At 43.1% G+C, this 26,985-nt stretch overlaps 1 protein-coding gene across 6 annotated transcripts in view; it reads right to left on the reverse strand.

Moving 5' to 3' along the window:
• Positions 1-656: 656 nt before the first annotated feature.
• Positions 657-26,985, reverse strand: part of gramd1a (GRAM domain containing 1A) — a 33,087-nt gene continuing 6,758 nt past the window's right edge. For 4 of the 6 annotated variants that reach the window (XM_035623037.2, XM_035623066.2, XM_035623027.2 and 1 more), the window contains 19 exons: positions 21,138-21,357; positions 20,142-20,162; positions 19,675-19,759; positions 19,418-19,521; positions 19,104-19,199; positions 18,676-18,756; positions 17,980-18,098; positions 17,113-17,422; positions 14,295-14,448; positions 13,200-13,346; positions 12,085-12,206; positions 10,790-10,932; positions 9,370-9,473; positions 7,721-7,951; positions 7,143-7,227; positions 6,526-6,537; positions 4,693-4,800; positions 3,971-4,091; positions 657-2,773 (listed from right to left, as the gene is read on the reverse strand). In XM_035623037.2, the coding sequence (XP_035478930.2) occupies positions 2,672-2,773; positions 3,971-4,091; positions 4,693-4,800; positions 6,526-6,537; positions 7,143-7,227; positions 7,721-7,951; positions 9,370-9,473; positions 10,790-10,932; positions 12,085-12,206; positions 13,200-13,346; positions 14,295-14,448; positions 17,113-17,422; positions 17,980-18,098; positions 18,676-18,756; positions 19,104-19,199; positions 19,418-19,521; positions 19,675-19,759; positions 20,142-20,162; positions 21,138-21,357 (2,365 nt within the window). In that variant the 3' untranslated portion in view covers positions 657-2,671. Of the gene's footprint in view, positions 2,774-3,970; positions 4,092-4,692; positions 4,801-6,525; positions 6,538-7,142; positions 7,228-7,720; positions 7,952-9,369; positions 9,474-10,789; positions 10,933-12,084; positions 12,207-13,199; positions 13,347-14,294; positions 14,449-17,112; positions 17,423-17,979; positions 18,099-18,675; positions 18,757-19,103; positions 19,200-19,417; positions 19,522-19,674; positions 19,760-20,141; positions 20,163-21,137; positions 21,358-24,222; positions 24,595-26,985 lie in introns of those variants that run through there. The other 2 variants (XM_035623076.2, XM_047333003.1) reach the window with 2 other exon arrangements.

Here is a 26,985-nt window from a genome sequence, read left to right on the forward strand (position 1 = left end):
ACATTACATATTTGGCCTTGGCAGCACTTTTTTATTTGAACAGGAGGACAAGAGAGGAGCCCGTTCAATAATCTGCCTTTAGTGATTCTGAACTTCCATGCCACGTGGTTGATGGAACAAGTTTTGTTTTTTTCTGTGATGTAAATTTATTAACAATAAAATTGCAACTTCCACCTTTGTGGCAAAACTCAATCTTTTGAGACTTTCACTCTAGACCATTTGTGTTAAAGTACAACCGTTGAACGACGGCTGAGACAAAGTCAAGACGCAACTCTACGGAAGTCGCTGTTGAGTCGGTGGCTTTGTCTCACGCCTGGATTCACTTGGAGGGAGAGTTTCTCTTTGGACAAGATTACTGGTGCGTTACAGATACTGTCTCTCTCTCTCTCTCTTATCACTGTGTGAACTCAGGCCATATCTGTCCCAGACTCTTTTTTATGGCTTTTCTTTACTTTATCTCAGCCGCACAATGTTTACCAAGAGTTTTTTTTCAACTGAGTTGTTCACCAAGCAACAACATTTCTCATACTTAATTTTAAAAAATGACCTTTTGTCGAACAAATGATTTAAAATAACGATTAGCTGCAGCCTCATTTGACCCAAACGCTTTTTCCACGGCAAAGACACACATGGACTCAAAGACGAGCGAGGACTTGTTGCATGTTTTAGTTTTCATTCCTCTCCATGGCATGGTGTACAGTCACATCATTACAGTACATTCTCATCCCCGCTCTTCCGCTGTCTCTCTCTCGCTCTCTCTCCCCCCACCCCAGACATCCCCTTTCCTCCCTCCCTCCCTAAATAAATATTACATCATTTTTGTTTTCCGCAGAAGGGCCATGCACAGCAGGGCCCTCGTGCTTCTGTCGCCGCTACCTTCGGTGAAATAGAGGGAAAGAGAGAGAGCGAGCGAGCGTGTGGAGGAGAAGAGTGAGCACACGCAGGAAAGAGAGGAAGATTGGGGCTGAGTTCTGAGAACAAGAAGAAGAAGAAGAAGAAGAAGAAGAGCAGGATGGTTTCACTTCATTGGAGGCCAAGAAGCTGGAAAAGACAAGACTGGAGATAAACAACGAATAACGATGGCAGAATGAAAAGATAGAAAACGGAAAACGAATTCAATAAAAAGAGAAAACGAGTGAGTCAAATTAATCTGACAAACACACATACACAAAAAAAGAAAGAATCAAAACAATACTGCAAAACAGATTCCCTTTTTCTTTGCATGGGCCTATAGTTCCGGTTGGTCCTTTTTCTTTTGAAATGTGCAACGCACTTGGACAAACAACGTAATTTCTTACAGTAAATCGTGAACTGCTAACCTCTGGCTCTGTGACACAAAGAGTGAACGGCCAAGCCTGAAAGATGAATCACAAAAGAGAAGGGGAAAATTATACATCTATATATTTACACATAAACACTAATATGAAAACAAGACTTCTAAGAATGTAACATTGAGCGCGATTGCGTGCACACATCTGCAACGTCAAAATCTTCTTCTCTGGCTTTTTTTTCGCCGCTTCTACACACATTCACACAGTTCGTCATTATTATTATTATAATAATTATATACTACTTTGTTTGAAACATTCAAAAAGGACTAGAACCACTCTTGTCATTATTGCTGTGACCGCTAATCATTCTCGTGGAGCTCCTCTTGGTCCGCACCGTAACGGCAAAAATCCAAAGCGACCGCGTGACTCCTTGGAGCAGGATAGGACTTCAGATCAAAAGTCATTGGTAATAATAATAATAATAAATACTGTAACGGTCCTGACAAACGAGCCGACACTTGATTTTGAAAAAAACTAGATAAAACCCCAACGGGAGCATGAGGAGCAGGAGTGTGTCTAGGATTTTATCCTCAGATGTGTGATTGACACCTAAAAAAAAATTCAGGGTGAAATCTAAAGTGTCAGGTGTTGAAATGTTCCTCATCCCGTTTTTTTGACGGAGGACCGACTGCCTCTGACGGGACGCAGCTCAGACTAGGAAGTGGGGTAAAAAACATTTGGGATAGAAATAGCGAGAGAGGCGTCCTGCTCCTGTCAGCAATCTCTTTCCCCTTCCTTCCTTCCACCCGTTTGTTCCTCATATCCACACAGGTGGTGTTCCCCTTTTTTTTTTTTTTTTTTCAGCAGGCATTCACTAAAGGCAAAGGTATCTAGCTGTTCCCAGGACGAGGGGCGGGGTGGGGGGGGGCTCTCGCTTTCCAGAATCACTGATCCTTTTTCCCTCTGAATCTATGAAATGTTGCGGGCCAGAAGAGAAACCGGAGTCTGTGATAGTCGTAAAATCGGGGAGGAGGTCTGAGTTTGGGTTGTTCTGAAAGTGTCTGTATGGTTCTTGAGGAGTGGGCGGTCTGGACCGGCCCACCAGTGGCCCCTTTCCAGACATTATGTACAAGATGACAAGATGACGGCTGTGTGAGTTAAATTATTGCTGTGGTCCTGATGCTGTGGGCTTCCAGTCTGAGAAGAGTTCGCCGACGTCAACGTCGCTACGGGTTGAGGCTGGTGGCGAGCGCTGCCATTTCAAGTCAAGTCAGGCGAAGAGAGTTGTGGGTGATGTAGTTCCACCCCGCATGTCCCGCCCACATGGGAATTTGGGAAAAGAGGATGGACAGAGGGTCCGTGGGCGGATGGGGGTGGGGTAGTCAGAGAAGAGGTAGGACTCAGGCCTCAGTCAGGGTCTCTGTAAGGGGGTCGGAGGGGGGCTCCTGGTGCACCTCCGGGACCACGATACCCCGGTGGAGTTTTTCCAAAGACTGTTTCATCTGGGAGGTAAACATATGAGGGTGGAGGGGTGGGGGGTGTGAGAGAGAGAGGTCGCGTCAGATATGCTGGATTACATAATGCACTGACGACATCTAGCACATTGTGAGCATAAGCAGTTTGTGTGACCACTAGCCGGCCATTTCACATTCCACTTCACAGACTCAGGTTTCATCCACACTACTACGTTTTCATTGCTGCTACGTTTACGCTCCCCGCCGTCCGCAGAAAAAACACCTAAAACGGGGATTTAGCCTGGCGTAATACTCAAACGCGTATTAGTCTGGGACCTCTCGGCTTATTTTTGATTTCCAAAGAGGCGTTACCAACGGACGCAGACCAAAATGCCACGAGACACAATTAATTAAGTATGGACCTGCAACCAGTGAGAGCAACGAATCGAGCGATGTCTGTTGAGCGACGCAAAAATGTCAACAGACCAGAGCAGAGAGGAGACATCTGTGATGATTATTCCACAATGTCTGTGAAAGAGTGTTTTCGTTTTTGTGGGATAAATTTTAAAATATCGGGGTACTTTTAGTCAAATGCTCGTTCATCAGCAGCAGCCTTGGTTGTTTACAAAAGTTGCTTCTCTTCTCCCATTATAAGATAATCGGTTGTGATTGGACCGGCAAGTTTTCTGCTGGAGGGAAATCACTTCCCAGTGGAGGGGATCCAGACGGTAGTCTGGCAGAGCAAATGAAATGAGCTCCCAGAATTCGTCTGGGTCCAAGGCTAGCTCGCCCCAGTTTAGTTCGAAAACTCCAGGGGGAGTGTTGAAGTACGGACGGGCCGAAAACCGAGACATTTGGAATCGACGAGGCAGTCACCAGCGTTAGCTTCCTGATTGGTTCTTATCAGTCGACTACCAGTGGTGAAAAAAGTTGCTAAAACGTACTGTCAGTATCTGTTTCAATTTGTCACTGGTCCATGAACAGAAACCCCCCTCGTCTTACTTTTCATTCTTCGTTGTTAGCAATTTCTGAAACTAAGCAACTGACTGCAGATTAGACAACCTGGCACGTACGCAGTGTACTTGAATGGCCAGGTGACAGACGTTTTCTGATTCGTATGGACGGAGATTACTTCTGATACAAGGCTAAAAAACGCGCCTGGGCGAAGATTTAAAGATGTTTAAAAACAATGTTCAAACATAAAAACGTAGTCGTGTGGATGTGGCCTAATACAGACACGATTACCTGGTCGAGAAGTGTGACGGACGACTGCAGGATCTGCTGCCACTTGCTGAGCTGAGCCTGGTGAAACTGCCTCTGGAGCTGCAGGACCTGGGCCCACTCCCCCGCTGTCTGAGGCAACGGACTGAGGAGGGGAGGGGGGGAAGAGGAAGACGGGGAGGAGAGGAAGATGCATGGGGCAGAGTCGTTATCATTTGTGTAGCCAGTAGTCAACCTACAGTAGGGGGCAGCAGAAACAAGCTATAAACACCACACTGACATATATTGTATACGGCTTTTTAACTTCTAACTACTCCAGCGTTCAGCAGCTCATGACTAGGGGTGTTAATCTTCACTGGTCTCACGATTCGATTACGATTATCCTGTCAACGATTGGATACGATTCAATATCACGATGCGATGCATCCTCCATTTTCGATAGTACTGCACATCATGGCTACGTTTCCATCAATGAATCAAAGCAGTCAGATATATATATGAACTCCCTTCTTTATTTTATTATTTTAACTGCTCTAACAAAGTTCACTTAGCAAACAGCAACGTAGTGTAAGCTATTTTTATTAATGATACATTACATTTTATTTGGAATCTGTTATTTGGTTGCCTCAGCAAAATACTGAGACCAATCACAGGTGACCGCGGTGCCACAATCCCGGCAGCCGAAGAACGACAGGAACAGAGAGCGCTGCACAATTCTATATGGAACAACAGTGCGGTGTGTTTACCTGTCAGCGACAGAGTAGGAGTGCCACGTCTCCAGTGTGTGGGCCGCCCTCTCCAGAGCGTACAGCTTGTAGAACAGCAGCATGTTGAGAGCCACCAGCACCACCAGACTGCCGGGGGCAGAGAAAGAAGAGAGGTTTCTGATTTAGTGACAAGTAGGAAAATAGAAAATATATATATATCTTCAGTAAGAAATACAAAAAAAGCAAAATGCTAAAACTAATGCAAAAACATAGGCCAACGTAAATGTTTCTGTGTTTGTAAAAGTCCAGTTACTTACAAAACCAGCTCTCAATCTTAACACACTTGTCATTTTGTTACAGGAAAAATCCATCCAACTAGGCCTGCAACTAACGATTATTTTCATAATCGATTAATCTTGCGATTATTTTCCTTGATTAATCGATTAGTTGTTTGGTCCATAAAATGTCATAAAATGGTGGAAAATGTTGATTTTGTTTCCCAAAATTCCAAGTTGATGTTTTGTTTTGTCCACACACCAAAGATATTTACTTTATTGTCACAGAGGAGCAAAGAAACCAGAAAATATTCAGATTTAAGAAGCTGAAATCAGAGAATTAAGACTTTTTTTCATAAAAACTACTTGAACCGATAAATCGATTATCAAAATAGTTGGCGATTAATTTACTAATTGATTACTAATCGATTAATCGATTAACTGTTGCAGCTCTAGATCCAACACAATATATAATAATATTAATGTCAACTACTGCTAACTATAAATGCTAAATGCATTCTTTACTCCAATGTTAATGTACCCGTGACCCATCGGCTACATTTAAACAGCAGAATAGAAAACTTTTTTCTAAACATAGTTTTTTTATGCCCTCACTGTACGAATTTATTTAGTCCATACTAACTTGTACTATTTTGTTTAAATCTGCTATTTGAATAAATGCGACCTGACTTGACTTGCCACGATGAGAGAAAAAAAATTGGGGGCTTTGAGAATAAAGTCGTAATATTACAAAATTAGAGTCGCAAATTTGGTGTCCGTGTTATTTTAGTGGAGAAATGTCAGAAAACAGTGCCAGGCGTTAAAATTTTTGGCCCTTCTCCCACAAAATAAAATTAATCTGGAGCCACAAAACCCATTTGACCCTTAAAATGAATATAACACAGAGTATAAATATTTATATATAGTTATACTATATATAAAAGAACTATAGTTTATTGAATTTGCATGTGTGGCACGACACCAGAGAAAGCTGTTGCCATGGCTCATGCCTGTTTCCTGGGTTGCTGTTTATTTCCATAATATAATATTAAATAAAAAATTTATTTTTCTAGTAAAATCAAAATTTAAGTCCCTTAAAATTAGGACTTTATTCTCGTAATATTACGGCTTTCTTAAGTCTAACTTTTATTTGTTTTCCTCAGTGTGGCCATCAAAATCCGTCGTAAAATGCACATCTGGAATCTAGTGGGTGCACATTTGAGCACAACTTCACAGATCACCGCTGATATTCAATGATCATACAAAACAGTGTAAAAGTGCCTCCAGACTAAATGCAAAGCAAACCCCTAAGACACTCTCACAGGCACACACATAAAGTTGGTGTGTTGTTGGAAAACTGCTGCAAAATGTCCATCCTGTCTTTGGATGTTTGTGGCGAATACAAGTGGACACATATGAAACAAACGCTGCTGCAGCAGCAGGACAACAAATACGACAATAATCTGCCCAAATTTGCTTCACACTCCATCTTCAACGCAAACCTAAGATTTGAATGGTGGATTTTTCCGGTAAGCAAATAATTATTCTCACAGTTCGTACTCATTCAGCCAGTGGTGTAAAGGCAAAGCCTACGAACCTGATACAGATCCTACGCACAAGAAGAAGTATTGCAGAAAGAAAATGAAAGAGAAGGAAGAGACATGGTGAGAGAGGCATTGTGAGGCGGTTAGTTTGCAGAAGATCGATATCCAGCATGTCTGGATGAGCGAGCATTCAGACAGGCTGGATAAAACCAAGACAGCAGGAAGCTAATGTCATCAAAACTATACAATCAAACCAGTGATTTGATCAGGTAGGAACTCCTTCATTTCCACAGTATTACATAATATAGGAAAATACATACAGTACTGTGCTACTAAGGAGGAAGATCACATGCAAGGACACACACACACACACACACACACACACACACACACACATATATATATACATACACACACACATACTTTTACATAACTTTTATATAACTTAAATCTCAGAGGATCCATTTCTTATATAACAAAATCTCTATTTAGAAATGTTCATCTCCGTTCTGTGTAACTCATTGTGAGTGAAATGACTAAAGAATAAGATTGAAACATCTTGAATCCAAAGACAGCCAGGTGGGAAGCTTGGATCGGTGATTCAAAAAGTCTCATGATATTCATGGACTCAGGACCACAAACACAAAAACACACACACATTTGAACTTACATGAAGCTGACGATGAGGAGGATGGTGGATATACTGTTTTGTCCTCCGCCACGTGACCGCTCACCCAGCTTCATATACTGAGAACCTAAAGACAAAAAAGAAAAGAAGTAACTGTTTATTTACATTTAAAAAAAAAAATAAATGTATTCATTACCTCCTGACATATTCCTCATCATATAATCAATCATTAAACATGACCCGGACCTGGATAAGTAAGAGAATATGGAATGAATGGATGAATAGACTAATGGATTAAAAAATGATAAAATAACCAGTCACATGTTCTTAAATTCACAAACAAAAAACATTTAGGATTGTTAATTTTAAGTTAGGCTCGAATTTTTTTTGTAGATTTATAATTCCTTGTAAGACCTAAATTGCTTTTGTTTCAAAAGCAGGTTATCTGTCGGTCATACAACACGGTAATTTAAGGATCAAAATTTTGTTTCTTTCTCTGTAATGTTACTCCAAGTAAAGAAAACACTAGAGGGCAGTATTGCAGAGCAGATGGCTTGAGGTTTTTGCTTGGTTACATGATCGACATTGTTGGTGGCGAGGACTAGTCCTCACAAACTTACCGGCTTCTCTCCTTTCCCTCTCCTCCCCGACTCCTCTCTCCCCTCGCTCTCCACCGCCCGCGCTGCCTCCGTCCCTCTCTCTCTCCCTCTCGCCCTGCCGTCGAGAGCAGGTACGTTTTCGGCGGCGCAGCGACGGCGGGGTCTTGACGGCGTCGGCGCCTACTGCTTCGCCCGTGGTCACCACGGTAACATCGGACTGCAGCAGGGTCTCCAGCTTGGACACCTCACTCTCTGCATGGGGCAAAGTAAATATAAATTGAAATACACCTGTCCCATCACACAGTCACATTGTGTCCCTAATAAGACTCGACAGCCAATCAGAACATATTAAACAAGGAAGTACAAAATGTGTCGGTAGAACTTTGGTATCAATACGTGTCAAATACAACGTGCTGACACTGAACTCTTGTGCTTGTTTGTTAATTTAAATAATATTGTATGTGGGTGAAGGTTTTTTCTTTTATCATCTGAAAACAACAGACTCTTTGTAAAAAGACAAGTTTTACACATCAAATCTAAGGGGACAGCTAGCTCACTGAGATCAGAGGAACTCTTGAGTTTACCATTTCAGGAACTGAGTTCAGTTTACCATGGCAACTAAAGCCTTTCCAGACACAAATTCCTGAAAATTTGGGTCTGGACATTTTCTGGACTTTGCCGTTCACATATGACGAACGCGGCAGGCGACGTCAGAGAAGTCACACGTGTTCATGATGACAGGAAAATATGCGGAATATGCAAGGGAGGGGGCGGCGCCCAGGTAGTTCAATCACTCTCTCGCTGGAAATTTTCCCGCTTAATTCCCACATGGGCAGACTAGGACATTTTCCGGAAATCTTTACTAGAGGGCAAGCGGGAAAAATTCCGGAAAAAGGTCTGGAGCAATATTTGCGTTCTCACATGCAGCCCCTCTGGAGAAGTTCATGAAAATGTCCAGACTTCAACAAACCCAGAAGCTGTCCGACAACCTCATTCTTTGTTTCCTCATTCATACAGTCGTTATCAAAGTGCATATCAGAGCACATTAATATGCAGACGTTTACTTTGGAGGAATCCTGATTGGACTCTCTTTAAAGGGGCAGTAAGCGATTTTGGAGAAAGCTTGTTTCTCTCTTTGTTATTGTTGTGATTTTCTGCTCTGGCCGTAAAATCTATATCTTGTTTTTACAACACTGAGACTCTGCACATGAAGAAAACTGTCAGGTTTTCATTCTGGCTCCCTGCACCTCAACATTAACTGTACATTTGTCACTGCAAATGAACAAAGAAATCTGTGTCAATCTTAAGAGAAACAATATGACAAAGGGATAATCATTTACCACGTAAAGTGACTTTAAGGTTTAAAAACTGGACTAAATATATTATTAGCAGAATTCAGCTTACAGTATATTTTATTTCACCACATTTGAAAATACAGTCAGTAAATGCTGCTCAGCAAGATTTTTAAATGTAAAATACACTTAACTACATGAAACTGTGCATTTGGCTTCCACATCAAACATGCCCTGTTCTTCTGCAGGTTCACTTTACTTAAGTTACTCACGAAAGAACAATATGCCTGAATGGTTCACCTTTCCACCGGGATGTGTGTATACAGAGATATATATATATATATATATACGCTGGGAGAGGCGACGCACGCGACTCACCCATGTGCCTGTAGTACTCCTCAATGCCGCTCCAGGTGTTCTTTTCAATCAGTGTTTTCACCAGACTCCATGGCTGCTTCCGGTAGCAGATGTCCGAGGAAACTCTGGGCAGAGGAAAAGCAAACACACACACACATTTCCTATGATTTTGTTTAATCTGCCTATAACATGAAACCATGACCAATTCAAATTTGTGTTCTTGGGTAAGATACCACGCTAAATAAAATAACAAAGAGATAGGGCTTGAAAGAGGTTGTAGATGACAAACTACAGTAGAGTGAGTGGACTGTCTTTCCAGAAACACTTGAGTTGGCTTTGCAATATCAGAAAGAGACTATATACTGTGTGACGTGAATGAAAGGTAATCAGAAGGAGGAGGAGGAAGATGTTTATGAGGTTGATTTGTATCAATTTAGTGAAAGAAAAAAAATGAAATTCATTTATTTTATTGTTCGTTCCGTCGGATTCATATAATATTGCATTAAACGATAAAATAGACACCAAATGACCCATTCACTTTCTAGACACAGTCTGTATATAAAAATGGACGTAGTCACCGGGTCAAAAAGATGAAGTGCCTAAAGCCTGTATTCTCTGGAATCACCAGCAGAGGACGACTCCAGTGGTTGCAATAAAGCCTAGTTTCTAGAGAAGTCTATTAGAAAACACTTTTTACATGACATATAACGTCTGAAAGACATTTTCCTGAGGCGTTTTTGGTCTCAAACCCGTTTCATTTTGTAAATTGTGGTCTCATTTTCATTCAAATGACAATTGGAATGGTAAAACAGCCTGTTTGACAGCTGGTACCATCTTGGGAATGAAACGCCACACTAAATAACGTCTAATGAGACAGCTCCACAATGTTTTGTGGCCACATTGCATAATGTTCTACTGAGGCAACTGGCAGTGGAGAGATGACCGTCTCCCTCTTTGATTGTTGAACTTTGCTGCTAAATGCTAAGAAAGACGCCTGCGCTCGTGGGCCGTGAAACTCTGACATCCAGATTTGTGTTTGGCCATAATATTTAAAACACCCATTGCTGCAAATGCTGGTGTTGAACCAATGTGTCATCAACTTACATAAAAATATATTTGGCCAGTTATGTCTGCAGAAATGGGAATAAACCCTCTATAAACCAATGAGCAGTAAAGGTTTAGTGTTTGGACTGACATTTTCAGTATTTGTGAGTGTGGAGAAACAAAGGAGAGAAGAGGTCTAAAGGGATTATTTCATATACCAGTGAGAGTCTTTTAGTTCTCGAGGGAAAAGGACTGAACAACTCAAATATAGTTTGCATCATTTATTTAGCTGCACCCTGACAGCACATGTGAACAGCAGTTTCTCTCTGGAGATCTTGTTTTTTTAATTCTGTCCCATCCTACCTGGATTACCTGGGTGAGAGCACAACAAACCTACCTGAGTCGGCTCTTGTGCTTGTTGATAGAGGTGAGGCAGTATCTGTGGACTGTGTAGAAGTAGTCCTGGTACGGGATGCCTGAGGTGATGACCTCCGAGTCCACCACAAAGCACTCACCTCGGGCACTGCTCTTATGCAATGTCTGGAAGCCGCAAGAAAAGTGGTGGTGGATAGTTAATGATATGCAAAATTGTTTGTTTCATCTGATCCATAACAAAAGCCAGAGATTCCGGTACCAGTGACGCAAATGTCTCCGATATGGTTGAAAATGCCCGGTTGGGCATCGGCTAGTTTGGCAAATCTATGTACGGATCCGATACCAAGTCTTTAAAATAGTTTCACCCAGATAAAATAATTTTCTTTTCCCGGAAATCACTTCTTCTTCGCTGCTCCAAAAAAACCCAGTTGCGCTATACTGCCACTGGCAAGTACTGTTGTCAGAGCGGTGAACAAGAAGGGATTTCCAATAGTGTAGTGTTGGTAAGGGGTGGGAAAATAGTTGATGTGGCTGCACATCAACTATTTGTTTTTTTGACAGGAATTATTAACTATTCCTAGATTGATTTAGTTTTGAAGTTGCCCTTACACCATTTTATACTGTTACAGTACAGTTTGAAACTGTAAAGGTCTTTTACTTTTAAAAGCTGTGGCTGCAATTTAAAAGTAGTTATTGTTCCTAGATTTATTTATCACTTCCATACAGGTTAGTAGCATACAGCTGTTAAAATATCTTATGTAAGTTGTTATTTGAATTTAAATGCACGGGTCGAGAAGGGAAAAATAGTATTGGAACATCTCTAACAAAAGTATCAAGTGCCCTTTTTCTGTGCTCAGTATAAATATAAAGCAGCAGTGTAACACAAAGCAAGGAAGTTAACATAAGTGCGAGAAAACAAAGACTATTCCAACAGACAATTCCAGAGAGACCTTTTTTGTTTTGGAGTAATTAAATGTTACCATGTTGTAACTGAAGGACTTGAGGACTATACTTGTCAAAGTATATGGCAGCAATGATTTGGTTTGAATACAGTAACATTATTTCCATATTGTAGATGTAATTTCCTAAATAAATTAATTTGTTTGTGTGCAATTTATAATTTTTTTTTAATTACTTTTACCAGTAAAACCTGTGCTGGAAATCTAACTGGGCCATAAACTGAAACCAAAACACAGCAAAAAAAAAAAACTCTACAGAAAAGTTCCAGTGTGACTGTTTCTGGTGCTTTAATGGAGCCCAAATTCCAGAGAGACGAATAAGAAAAGTACAAAAGACCAGTGATTGTCAAGGACTGACCTGCGTCTCAACCACAGGGGCAGTCTTGGGGCCGAGGGGGTTGTTGAGGGCTATGGTGTAGCTAAGCACACGGCTGGTAATCCCACTACTGCTGTCCTGCTGCCATTCACCCACCCACAGGTCTGAGAAAGAGAGAGAGAGAGAGAGGGGGGGGGGGGGTCGAGTCAAAAGAGAAGAGGAGAAATTAAGACCCAAGAGATTTTGTGAAAACGGGAGGGAGAAAAGACACGAGAGGATGAAAAGTTTATGAATGAAAAGGAGAGAGACCAGATGGGTTAAAGGGGGGGAGGGAGATAAAAGGAGAGGGTCAATACACGCTCCTTAAAAAAAAAAAAAAAAGAAGAAAGAAATCCCTAATTAGTGCTACACAATGTTCCTGTGCAGGCTGGGGCATCGACTGGGGAAGCAAGTGGCCAAATCAACTCCACGGCTTCATCTCCGGCCTCATTCTGTCTGCAGAGAAAAACCTCTAACATAGACACTGCATTGATCAAAAGAACAATCAAAAGATAAATGGTGGTTAACACAGCGTAAAGAGATCGTGTGGCAACCTCACTAGCTGCACAATACAGTGGGCTACAGTACGTCTCTGAGGGGTGGTGGTCAAGCTCGTCACATTTGCATTTATCGGCTTGACCAAGTGGCACCGCGACTCTCAACAGAACGGAAAATAAACGTCTCCACGGTTAAAACTGTGACCTTTTTTTGGTCCCTAACATCTTTTAATGCCAAGAAGAAGGACCACGGTATCTAAAAACACAATAGGGGAAAACACCAAGTTCTAGTTAAGAGAGACAGATAATGAAAGACTGGGTGATTTTTCCACCGACAGCAGCCTCTATGGTCCAGGAAACAGCAGAGCGACAACAAACACTGTACGTGTCCCCATCATAACAGGAAAAACTCGCTCTCTTGCTCTTAATGTTATGAAACAAGTTAATGCAAGTCGCATTCTGGAAAAATGTAGGAAGATCATATCATCATCATCATCATCCAGGCTAAACACAGACACCACCCACATACAAAACAAAAGGATCTCAATAATCAATCAATAAAATAAATGGGAGTGGTGTAACCCTTTTGTGTCTGCGTGTGTGTGTGCGTGCTCAACGTACCAGTGAAGTGTCGCTGAGAGAAGAGGTGCTGGATGAAGTGTGTGTCGGCGGAGAACAGCAGGTCGTGCAGCTTGTCTACGCTCATGCGGACCGCAGCGTTGATGTGTAGCCGCCCGCTCAGGTCGGCACAGAATGACTCCACTTCACCTAAACGTCAAGACGAGCACAGTCAAGGTTGACTTTTTTTTAGATACCTTTCACGCCTTGATCTTCATACACTCAATATTTTGTATTTTTAAATAAAAATAAATCGTGGTTAAACATGTATTCCCGTTTCTATCTAATTATAAATCCCAAACTGTACCCACCTCAGACATGCATCATAATGTGATGGTAAACCTTTGCCAGTATATGTAAACATTAAATAGCTTATACGTGTTTGTTTTAGAGGTCAATTTGACACTCTGAATGGGTGGCATCTCACCGAGCAGTTCCAGTTTTACACATCGTCTGAAATATGCTCCCTGTGCTTAATATTCAGCTGCCAGGCAATCATGTCTTTATCTTGTCAGCTTGGAGGTAATTTTGAGGTTAATCATCTGACTTTGCCAAAGACAGCCTATGTATAACTGTAGTTCAAAGACATGTGCGCTATCTGTGGCGGTTGTAAACTCTTTGATTTAGCTCCGGACAGATTCAACCCCAGAGCAGTAAATCACACTGTGTTAATGTTAAAAAAAAAAACCTAAAAAAAACTCCCTGCAATTACTGTAGACATGGAAGGGAAGAGGCAGTGAGGCGAAAAGAAACTTGCCTCAGGAGGAGCTCGGGAGGAAGGGGAAATAATAGAACTCACAATAATAAGTTAGTTCGCACACAGATTAGAGCTGGAAACCTTCAACATAGCGAATTAAGAAAATACTGTAGGTACGGAGAGGAGTTTAAAAGTAGTACAACGGCATCCCAGCATGAACTTATCAAAAATATTTTTTTTTTGACATTTCCGCCCCCCATTTTCATTTATATCATTAAAAATCAATTATTGGTGGGGAAAAAAGGTTACCATTAAAATGTTCTAATCCATTCTCATGTTCATATAATTCACACATTCTTAGTTAATGTAGTGGTCTGTGGAAATACCCAAACAACACTCACTCTCTTCTTGCGTGTCGGAGGAGTTGCTGGGGTCAGTGGGCAGTTCCTCATCGTTGGTGATGTCCAGTGAGGACAGGTTCCCCAGACTGGCGTTCGGCGGGGGCAGCATGTGATTGGCCGACTCAGACAGGCTGTCCCCACCCTCTTCTAGATTCTGTGGGGAGGGAGACGGCACACCAGAGGAGTGTCAGCGAAAGGTTTGTAGGCAAAAAATTGCCCCATTGTCATATGACTTGCGACGAACGGGGCCAAGGCAGACATATCGCTGCAGCCGCGCAGTTAATCCGCAAAGCGACGCAGAGTCAACACACAGTACTCCATTTATTCACTGCGGCTCGGCTCGTGCTCCATCCGCTCATATTCAGATCGATAGGAAACAGGCGAGACAACCACAGCAGCTGTTTTGGAGCAGAACCGATTGGACATGGAGCCAGAATTGGAACAACTACACACTATTCCACTATTTCTTACTGTAATTTCTGCACAATGTTTCCCATACCATTTATTTCTATTATATTTTACTTTGTATAATTCTGTTTTGATTTAATTTACTGTATTTATCAGGTGGCGGGTTTTTTGCTTGGTTTTTAAAGTTACTATTAGGCATTTTTTGCCTTGATTCGACATCTGATAGTGAAGAGGCAGGTGGGAAACAAGGGGAGAGAGAAGGGAGTGTGACAGAAGTCCCAGAATGGACAGAGTTTGATGTTGCACTTAAAAGGGGCAGTAAACGATTCTAAAGCAATTTAGCTTTTGTGCGTACGGTGAAAAAACTATTTGTGCATGCTCCGTAAATCGAAAAACAAAAATATGGTGCCGACCGCATCACACTGCGGGTGCAGTTTGTTAATCATCACTCGTCGACTCCCATACCCGAGGACACGGGTTGGCAGCCCGGCCAGAGCAGTATGTTCACAACAACAACAAAGAGAGAAAAAAGCTTTCTCTAAAATCGATTACTGCCCCCTTAATGCCAGCCTTACACCAAACAACTTTCAAAAAAAAATTCTCTGTCGAAGATAAATTTCCAATGTCAGTATAAAGTCATGAATGTTTTTGCTAGAGTCGGGCTTCCGTCATCTCGATCGTTTGGTGTAAGGTGTTGATCCAAGCTGTTTTAAGTCTTTTTCTCGTCTTGACGTTCCGATTAAATCAAGTGTTTGATATTATCTTAAGTTATTAGTCTTCGCTCGAGCAGACGGTGAAGCAAACATTGTCAACAACCAATAGGTGAGCTCTTTCCAGAACCAAACGGGAAGCAGAAAAGCGTGTAGGGGAACACCTGCTGCGACATCGCATGGAGACTCCGGTGAAGCCTCGATTTCGAGGCAACCTGGTTGCGCTGTCCCCGTTCACACAACCAGGGGTCGTCTCCACACTCTGTGGTGTCTTCTCTTTTCTGGGAACTAACTCCCAAATAACTGCAGGTCTGCTGCAACTCTCAGTTCTTTTAAATCAAGACTGAAGACTTTTCTGTTTGCCGATGCCTTTCAGTAAATAAACTATCTATACATTTCTTGTACAGCACTGTAACTCTGTAATTATTGTATTTTTTCAATGTGATTTTACATGCGTTTCTTCTGAATGCTTTTAATGTTTTATTTAAAGCACTTGTTGCACTTGCCTCTTTTTCTTGTTGGTTTTTTTTTCCATACAACCCATTGCACAAATTATGGCACCTGTGGCTAAAAGCTGCTGTTTCTTCTCCGTTGTTCAACAATTTCTCTTCTTGTAAACTTCCACCAGGCGCATGATGGGAAATAATCCAAAACAGAATCTATTTGCAGTCTTGTAAATGGTGACCCTACAAGATCCCCAGCCATTGCAAAATCCTAGACTGTGACTAAAAACTCTAATGAAACATTGGCTTTAGATGCTAGAGGGCATCAGACTTAAGTCTTTTAAAAGTCTTCTCAAAGTCGTCTTGTGTATGGGAGGCATAACTCTCATGCACTGCAACCCTTTGACCTAGTGCTCCTTATTTGCATTTTTAATTCTTTATTAGTAAAATATCTAAGCATTGCTGCTGTGTTTGAAAGGTGCTGTACTATCAGACCTATTTGTTTGCATATGTTAGTGGGAATTCAAATCAAACTTGTTTAGCAAGTACAACGTGAATAATAGCGGCCTAGACACCAATGTTAACTTTCAATCACACAGACATTATTCAAACACATTGCACAAGGTGTAAAATGTCTAAATGTCTAACAGCATGAAAGGTTTAGTTTAATGTAAAAGCGAAGTGAAAATGATAGCTGCGACATTAGCGGTCTTGAGTCAATACAGTCCGGTGAATTCTGATGAGAGCAGGTTCACTACAGGCGCTCCTGCTGCAGTTTACGGGACAGTCGGTGGGAAGCTTGCTCTGGTTTTCTTGTAGGGAATCTAGTGGTCACGTCTACTAGAGCTACAGATTGAAAAAAATGAGTCTTGGTTTATTTGTTTGTTTGTTGATGAGGAACTATCTCTAATAAGAAGAGGTGAAGCCACAGCATCCGACGGTCGATAGCATTGTGTGGATTCTGCTAGGTGAATCCCTGCCATGTACGCTAATGCTAGCTAACCATTTGTCTGTAAATATCAGGAAGATGTTTTGAAAACACAAGTGACAGGAGCAGATAAATGAGAGAAGACTTTTCTGCTCTGTCTGTGCTGCAGCTCATTATTAAAATGTGGGTTCCTACTTGGTTGAAGCAGAACCTCTAATGCAATCAGACTGTGCATTACACCACCCTGAGGTTGGGCTATTGCAGTGTCGATGCCTAAGAGTGTGTGTGTGTGTGTGTGTGTGTGTGTGTGTGTCAAGAAGAACACTCACAAAGGAGGCAGCAGCAGAGGCCGGGGCCGAGGCAGAGCCGTTGGTGGAAGTGGTGGATGGCAGCGTGCTGTGGGAGCTGGGCGGGCTGGGGTCGAGGGGGTCGGAGCTGAGTCTGAGTCCAGAGGCGGATGGCACCTCAATGGGCAGACAGGAGGCAGAGGAAGGTGGAGAGGAGCCCCCGAGGTTTGTAGCAGACGAAGGGCTCAGCAGACCGCAGGGCACCAGGGGAGGGGGAGAGCTGCCCATAGAGGGAATCGACACTGAGCTCAGGTCGAGCAGATCTGTGACCGACACCGACTCGTCTCCTGGCCTGGGGAATGAAGTGAAAGGAAGTGAGACTGATAAACCTGAGATACATACAGAGAAAAATTAAGACTGTGAGAAAAGAAAAACAAAATCACAGAAAGCGCAAAGTGTTTGTTAGAGAACTAAGGGGCAAGGGTAGGTAGGAGTGCAGTCTCAGTGCCTACTAAGATCTGCACCCCCCTCCCCTCAGAAGAGGTCTGGCTGCCTTGCGAGGACAGTTAAAACTTTATGGATGTTTTTTTTTGTGACGGCCCACCTGTGCAGGAGAACTAGGCAAGGAGCGCTGCACACTGTCTTACAATGAAATAACGGCTACAAACACAAAGTTAGAGAGATTATATGATATTATGAGCGTGTAAGAAAAATTATAAATCTGTGGTGGAACACATAAGAATATGTTGGGCCGCATATGTTGTTCTCTCAGCACAAGAAATGATGCATAGTGGATTTTTTTTTCTTCAGATGATGGTGAAAAGTGTGTTTATGTGTTGACAAATATAAGACTCTCAAATAACATGCACTGCATTATATACGATCGCGTTTTTACACGTGAACACTCACAGTAGGCCGTTCATGTGTTCGGCCGTGGGGGAGACGTAGTCATCATCTTCACTGGTGAGGCCCAGCTCAGTGCCGTAACACTGGTGCACGATGTGCCACAGCTCTTTGGGGGATAAAGACTGTGAAAATAAACACGACATTCTCATTCAATAAATTATACATTTGATCTCCAATTCATGTTGGTGCAGACTATTTGGCTAATGTGGCCAACTCTGACTATATAATATACAGTCGTCTGGGACACCTCTGCTCATTGTGAAGTATGGTGTGAGAGTTAATATTGATCCTTGATGCCCATTGGATGACGGTGAATTGTAACTGTAAACAGTAATGAGGTGGTGCATAAGTCGTCAATATGATATGACTGGGGGAAAGGACATCCAACCAGTCGGGATACTGCCACTTTATTCTCTGCATAGTAAACACACACAGGCACAGATCACATTACTTCTAACTTGTTGACAGATTGTGCTTCACAATAGACCTCAAATTCTCAATTCATCATATCAGCAAATTAAGTTAATACTTCTCAGTCTTACAACGACAGCAAATAACAGTGACTTAAATTGTTCTACCCAGGCCTGCGTTTGTGGCCGTTTCCTGCTTCTTGTTCTATTCTAAGATGTTAACTACTAGCCATGTCACACAAGGCAGCAGCACAAACAACCAGGGGGTTGGTAGGAGAGGAGGCTGTACCTTGTCCAGCAGCGCGTTCTGCCACAGACGGAAGATCATCATGAAGCTGCGATCCCTTGCTCCAAAAGATGTGAAGAAATGCTGAGGGGGAAAAATACCAGTGGGACAGGAAGGAGGGAGGGAAGGAAGAAAGACAGGAGAACGAAGAAAAACTGTGAGAGTGGATTTGACAAATGTTTTCCCGCTGTCGGGATGTTTGCTTTGTCAGTCAGTCGAGGATAAGTTGAGTCAGACAATTTTAAACTGCTTCAACAGCAAAAAAAATAGAAGGATAATTTTAAGGGCAATAACATCTACAGCTAACACTTTTCATGCTTCTTCAGCAGCCGTTAGCTTCAGCTGTAAAGATGTTCGTGTGGATTTAAAAGTCAGCTCCTTAAAAAAAACGCCTCAACTAGGGCACGATATGATTGGTCCTGGAGTCTGACCTTCTCATTGTCAGTGCTGATCTGGATGGCGTTTGGGATGAGCTTCGCCGTCTTCTCCTTGGTCATAGAGGTCACATCTTTCAGCAGGATAGTGATCTGTAATGAGCAGGAGAGAGATTCACAGTGTGTATGCGTCGCCTTGCTTTTCTGCGTGGCATAACTCTGTTATCTCACCAAGGACCTGAGCGGATCTGTATTGAGTGAGATAAAATTACTTCTTATCAGATCGCAGGTGTCACATTAACCAGGGTTACAACAGCGGCGTGTTTGACTGCGCGCGTGCAAAATGTGTACACAGCGTGTGCACAACTTACAGTGGTTTCCCAGCGGAAGATGTTACTGTAGAAACAGAGCCAGTTCTCCGACAGATAGAGGCGGCCCTGGAGCAGTATGTCCTTCTGCAGAGCACAGGAGTAGTCTGAGGACGGACAACGGGGAAAGAAAGAGGGGTCAGCAGACCAAGACACAACACAATCATTTTTAACAATTCAAGAGGTTTGGCTTCAGAGCGAGGGGTTTCCGCCTGTGTCCTTTCAGAGCGAGGGGTTTGGTATTTGACACTTTCACTCACCCACTATAAGTCGCTCTGTGTCAGGAAGTTTCTTGAAGAGTTTACGAAAATCCTCGTTCCGCTGTTTGTATGTAGGACTGAGAACCTGAGGGGTGAGGACAGGAAGAAGAAAGGAGAACATGATAATTTTAACTCACAAAAGTCGGACGCCATTTTATCCAAAGGGTGAAAAAAGTGAATCTTCAACAACAATAATTAGCACTTTGCGATCGCTCAGTGTTTTCCCATCAGTGGCTGCTGCTGATTTTACTTTGAGGAGAGGGGAGGGTTAACTGACAGTGACAGAACTACTATTATAACAACAAGCGCCTGGATAGATGTTAATAATGTTTTTTAAGTTCATACCTTTCATAATTATGTTGGATAAATGTGAATTATCCTCATTGCTGTGCCTATGTCCACCTACAACAAGCTTAACTTTTACTGGAGTGAAAATGTGTAATGAGGGGCTGTTCATGTGTACTTACATTGTACCAGCTCTGCATTTTCTGCGAAAAAGAGGAACGCATATTTAGTAGCTGACAGCGCTTAAATTTCTCTGTAGAATGTTTTAAAAGAAGGTTGCACCACTGACTTTCTAAAGCAATACATGATCTGTACGCTGATAAAGTAGCACACTTTGATATTTAATGCATGTGACCCAGCCTGTCCGGTCCTGAGGCCAAGTCTGTTTTATGTAACCTTGAGGTATTGCAGTTTTCAAGCACTGTCAAAACCATCAGCGCTGCTCCATTTGAAAAAAAATAGCTTGTCACTGACCAGCTGTTTTGAACAGCCATTGGTACACGAGGCTTTTGTTTCCACAACAATGAGCCTGAAATAAAATATTTGCGACTGCTTAAACAAAAACCCTCAGGTGCAAAATAACATACACCCTCTAGCTACATTTACAGAGACGCCAACGTTTATATTGTCTAATACAGTCTGCTGACTCAAAGAGTCAGTGCTGTGATAGCTGACTAATGGTAAGGTAAAGGAACAACAAAATAAAGATTTACAATTCACATAGGATAATGGAAATGTGTAGAACTCACTGGCATGGAAGATGAATTCAATTTTTCCACTGACCCAGAAACATTTTTGTGGTATTAAAGCTGATTATTACAATTTTTACTGTAGCTGAAAGTGCAGACACTGGTTGAAAATTCTGACATAGCGGTGCATTCATGCACAACTGTTTCTTATCTCGATCGAACCCTGCAAAGTCATCATGAAAAAGATTTAACTCTTTGATGAGGACACACCATAGGACTGCAGGATAAATGGCCTCAGTGTTATGTTTGATTAAGTGATGATCCCGACCGGCGATAATGTCACTGGGATCACATAAAAGAGATCTGCATCTTTCACAGACACAACAAAAGATTACACACAGCAGCCGTCCTGCGCTGCAACTGGAACAAAAGGTAGAAATTTCTCGCCGGCCACAGATCTCTTCGGAGCAGTGGACACTCTTGAGTTACCTTGGCATTGCGGCTGAAGTGGCGAGAGGCAAGCGGGTAGGCGGATGAGAGGGAGGAGGCGGAGGGTACAGAGGGCAGGGGACTATCCGAACCTCCGCCTCCTCCAACAGTGCTCCTCTCGCCTCCGCCCTCGGCCTCGCTGGCCCTGCCGCCCCCGAGGACCCTGCGCCGCAGGGAGGGAGAGCTGCCGGGGGTGCTGCGTGGAGAGTTACTGGCCGTACTGGAGACAGAAAAGACACAGTGAGAGATTTACCTCGCGGGGAAGGAAAAAAGCAGAAACGGTTTCATACGTCCTCACTAAATTTCACTCCGACGCGCCTTCATTGTCATTAAAGGCCGCAGGCGCTTTCCTACTTGAAAACAGCATGCAACCTCGAACTTCCCGAGTGGAGACCAGAGAAAGGCTAGGTGACACTGGGGCTATCAGCTGAACTTATAGCTGACGGGTACAGGAGCCTGACAGTGAGGGAATTGAAAGCTGTGTCTAGTGTCTTAAGACAGTTCGATCCAGAAATCAACCTACAAAACACAGGACCCACTGTCTACGTGAGAATAAAACATTACTTGGGGAGACTGCAGCACACAAATTGGCAACCATACTTTGGTCATGCCATCGTCACAACGTAAATAAAGAACGTTTAGGGAAGAGGTGTGTGTGAGAAACAATTTTCACAAAGGATCCAAAACTAAACCAAAAGGAGCAAATAACGTATTCCCTGAGTCAATTGCATTTGTGTAAGCTTATTCTTCTACGGTGAAGCGATATGAATCCTGCTAGTCAATCAATCTAAATCATAAACTTGTATCTTTGTCTTTGCATCTTACCTTACCTCTTTGTGCACTTACACACACTCGTGACACTACTTTTTCATATTTTTTCTAACTTGTAACTTGGATTCATTCTAACCCTTTCAATTAAAACTTAAAACCGAAGAGAAGCTTTTTTTGTAATTTATCTATAAACAATATAGATACAGCTGAAATATGAAAAAGAAAAAAAACTGCAGGCGGAAAAAGGTTGACAATGATTATACATTGCTAAAGCTGAGGTCGAATGAATAATTAGTTGATCCATTAGTCAACTGACAGGAATATAATCAATAACGACTTTTAAAATCAACTTATCTTTTGCCTATAAGTTTCACTCGTGTAATAACTACTTATTTATACTTATTTATATCAATGCAAAGTGAAAAGCATGGGGGGGAAAGCAATTGATGATATTTGAAATAGTAGAGTCAAGATTTCTTGCACAACTTCACCAACGTCCGAGGTTCACAGAGAAGAGAAAAGGTGCGCAGGGTCACATCTCCGTACAAATGCTTCGCCATCTGTGCTCTGGGTATTTTAAATACCGCAAACAAATGGACGAATAACCGTCTCTGACTTGGTCCAGCAGCCTCTCCTCCATCCTACTGCTGCCAAAGCATTTCAACGTTCAAGTTTTTCTAACGTTCAAGACCCGGGGAATAGGGTCGTATTTATGCCACAACAGAGTTTCCATGGTTGCACCTCATTTCTCTGAAAGCAACGCGGCCGCCACCATCACCATCTGTCACGTTAGGGGTTTGTTTAAACGTACACACGCGGCTATTTATCACCGCTCCAATGTCTCAGGCCGACAATACGAATCAGGTGTAGCTACAGATTATGTGAATGAAGCCAACACTTCATTTAATCCCTTTGTGCCTTATTGTTCTCAACTCACCTGACCACCTTTTTTCCACATGTATTCCAATTTGTAACTCCTCTCTCCATCAACATACACGGTCACGTTTCTTATTCCACATGTGATGATATTTTAAAACAGCCCCAGGCCTTAATTTATGTCCAGGATGGTGACGATCCCAATAATTCTTCATTTGGACAGTTAAGTTACTTCCATCTTTTGGATGAAGTAATTTTTCTCTCTCCGACAAACCATACTGGCCTGAGTTGGAAAAGCCAATCATCCACTTTTCCCCTTCACCTCAAACAATGGACAGACGGACTTGAAATTGTCAGACCTATTTTAGTTAAGTTTAGAATTTTTAGAAACTCTTTTTATTCAATGACTTTAACTAAATAGTATCGGTATATCCTTTGTAGTGGATGATGGCAGTTATCTTAGACTATGTTGTTTCTAATTGTTGTAACACTGTTTTTACACTGCCCTCGTGGCCAGGTACAATCAAAAATAATAACCTGGATTTTGACAGCACCTTTCAAAGAGTTTGGAAGGTTTTTTCTCTTGAAAAGGAGATTTTTTTTTAAATCATTTATAGGAAAGAGGATGAGACAAAAATCACCATCCCCGGATCCCACCAAAAAACAATCAAAAGAACTATGACTTGATTCGAGGTAGAAGTGCTGATCAGAGCGGCGGCTTGTGATGACAAGTACAGTAGCAGTAAGCCCTCTTCACATGGGGGCAGCCGGTGCTGTAAATGGGCGACACAGTGTGAGCAGGACAAGTGAGTGATGTCAACCTGTGTCAGCAAGTAGCATGTGTTTACAGTCCGTCAGCGGGCACAAATGCGAAAGAAAGGCCGAGCTGCAGCATTGCCAGATTTATTGTTTTTTCGGATCTCTCTGGTGCACATAACCTCAAGGTTGTCCGCTCATTGGCTGATGGGCAGCTAGCACACCGCTATGCAGAATCCAGGCAACACTGTGCTGTGTATGTGGACAGACCAACACCTGAGAGCAGGGACGAAAACAGAAGGACACCAGGGGGCAATTATGCAATTCTTTTTTCTTTTTTTTTAAAATCACTAGTAGGCTAATTGTAGCCAATGACGGGGGGGTGGGGGGGGGGGCCGACGGGATGGACATAAACAACCACCAGCTCATACAGTCAACCCGCAGAGGCTGCACACACACACACACACACACACACACACACACGTCTGCAGGTTTTCACATATTAATCTAAGCCCGAACCGTCCTTATGTCGTCGGTGGCCGTTGGGCCATTTGACCACAACAAGACGCACCACGGACGGTGCGCCAGGACCAGGGACAGGTACCCCCGCCCCCCCAACCGCGCGACAACACACGCCATACCCATCGCACCACCGGAACACTCCGCCGCCGATGCCACTTACTCGAACATGTCATGAGGCGTCGCGGTTTACTTTTCTACAAATCCCGCATCGGTGTCGCACCGGTGTCTCCGGCGAGTTCGTGCAGCTAAAGCCGGCCAGACGCCGCAACAGGGAGGAGGAGGGAGGGGGGTGGATGTCCGCTCTTCTGCCCCCTCGTTTCCTTCGCTCAGCGTCGGGTTAGCAACGCGTCCATCGTCCACCGCCCCGCGGCTCCGATTGTTAATTTCCCATCGCGGTCGACGCCCGAGCACCTCGCAGGGCCCGGGGACAGGGACACGACGCCGCCGCCGCCGCTGCTGCTGCCTACTCCGAACGCAGGACCCGGTGACGGGCTGCTGTCTGTGCGTCCATCCGTAATCCCTGCTCGCGACCAGGGGAGCGGTGGTGGGAGGAGGAGGAGGAGGAGGAGGGAGGGAGGGAGGGAGGGAGGCGGCTCCATGTGTCGATCGAGGCCTTGCTTTTGCAGCGGGGTGGTGCTGAATGGGGTCGCCTCCATAAGGGTTAGAAGAAGCCAAGAGTCAAATATCTGACATCAGAAGGCCCAGTGTGTCAACGGTGAAAACATTCACCATCAGCACCGTTATCTTTACGCAATGGATGTCTTCCATCCACACGTGGCTGCATTCGCTGCTCCTGTCCAGTAAACAGACACGTGCTCAAAAACAAGCTTCCGCATTTCTCCAATAGACCTTTTTCAAAAGGAGCACACACACACAAAAAAAAAATCACTGGTTTTCTCTTATTGTCTTCTTTATATTGCATTGGACAGAATAAGCACTCTGGGGGACAACACCACCCGTGGCATCGAGGGAAAATGGTTCATTTCAAATATTTCAGCAATTAGTCAAAACAAAGATCCAAAAGCCGACTCTCAAACCACGTGTTTCCGAACAAACCGGGAGCGTTTAACATAAAAGGGTTTGGGGACAAATTTTTTTGGGGATGAATATCTTCACACTATTAGATCGAGTCAGTGAGTTTCTTCTACTAGTTTAAATAACAATCACTTAAAGTAGAGTGAGGGTCATGCCACGGAGATTCACCTGTTTTTTTGTTGTTGTGTTGGACGTATGAAAACACAGACTCGAGGCAAAATCGACAAAGCTGCGAGATATAACACTATATAAATTGTAAAAAGAACAGCATTAAACATCATGGCCGTCATGGATTCTGAGACCATGGCTGCCTGTAGTGAGTCCACCTGGCCAAAGCCCAAAGCCCAGAGCCCACCCAATCCCTTAACCCTCAATCTTGCTGTCCATCCCTCTGGATTACAGTCCACATCATAATCCACGCTGGGCTGAGCCGAGCCCACATCTCCACCATTCTGTCTGCCTCGGTGTAATCTGCTTTTCTGAGGTCCGCAAATGCCCCACAATAATGTCAGAGTCTCGCGGGTCAAAGGGGGCGTTCAGGACAGAGACAGAATGTAGCTTCAAAGAATAGCTTGGGGGGGGGGGGGGGGGGGGGGGGGGGGGGGCGCGTACGCTACAAGATGTAAATGTTCTCCTCTTACGCCTTTTCCTTCCTGCCGACGGACAATCTCGGAGGTAGAATAAGTGGAGCACAGCGATTTAACCTCTGCGACGGCACAGATCGATGTCTCTGGGCTAATTAGGAGTTTGCAGGTTGGTGCAAAATCCAAAGGATATGCACTATCCATAACACAACACAAACTCTAATTGCTGCCGGTTCAGATACAGTGGTGCTGGACATGAGATGCTGGCCAGCAGCAGTGGAATGCACTTCCGAAGAATACCCGTTATTGGTTTATTGTGAAACTAATTAATTAATAATTGGATGGAGTGCATGTGCGCAGGATGCAGACTAAGCAGACCAAGTCACAAGCTGCACTGATACTGTATGGCACAAAGAGGGAAACAAGCACTGTGCTGTTGTAGCACCCTTTGCGCTATGCCACTGTAAACCATGATTTTTTTTCTTCAGAACTTACAATCTTTAACTCACGTTTGTGATCATCACGACTCCATTTGTATGGTATTGTGCATGTATATACATTTTACAGCGGAGTTTAAAAATCAAATAAAAACGTTGACTCTTTAAGAGCTTACCGATCTGAGTCACACTGATTAAACTGAATATAAAAAGGTTGTACAGTGTATTAAAGGTATGATAGAAAATCGCATGCCCTTTCAGCGCATTTTGTTAAATTCTTCACATTATACTTTCCTTCCACTGCAAACCCAGACAGAAAAGTCATAACATGAGATAAGAGTTTATAGATTAGTAATATTTAGGATCAGTCTACATATTTGTTTAAGTAAACATGTGAAGAGTTGTTGTGACAATTTAGTGAGAATGAGGTTTCTGTGTAAAAGCGGATTTGCCCTTTCAGTTGTGGAAAATACACCTGTGCCGTTTATGCAAAGCAAGCGAAGGCAGCTTTGCCTTAGCAAATCTGTAGCTGTTTACAGACGTTAAAGGGGCAGCAAGCGATTCTAAAGCAATACACGTTTTGTAAAAATCAGCGAATATTTCCTCCTGGTTCGCTAGCTGTCGGTTCTGTGTGCGCACCGGGAGAAATCTGGGGTTTCGTGCGCAGCCCAGGCTCTGTACATGAAAAACAAAAAAATTGCTCGGGTCGTCCCCCACATCAAAATGTAGTTTGTAAACATCACGTGTCGACACATTAAGGCTTACTTAAAAAAAAAATAACCGATCTCCATAAGGTGACATATTAACTATGCATAAGTAACTCATACAACCCCACTTCAAAATCACTGAACTATCCCTTTAAAACAC

Source organism: Scophthalmus maximus, chromosome 1 (genome assembly GCF_022379125.1).
Source record: "Scophthalmus maximus strain ysfricsl-2021 chromosome 1, ASM2237912v1, whole genome shotgun sequence".
In the NCBI taxonomy this organism is placed as follows: domain Eukaryota; kingdom Metazoa; phylum Chordata; class Actinopteri; order Pleuronectiformes; family Scophthalmidae; genus Scophthalmus; species Scophthalmus maximus.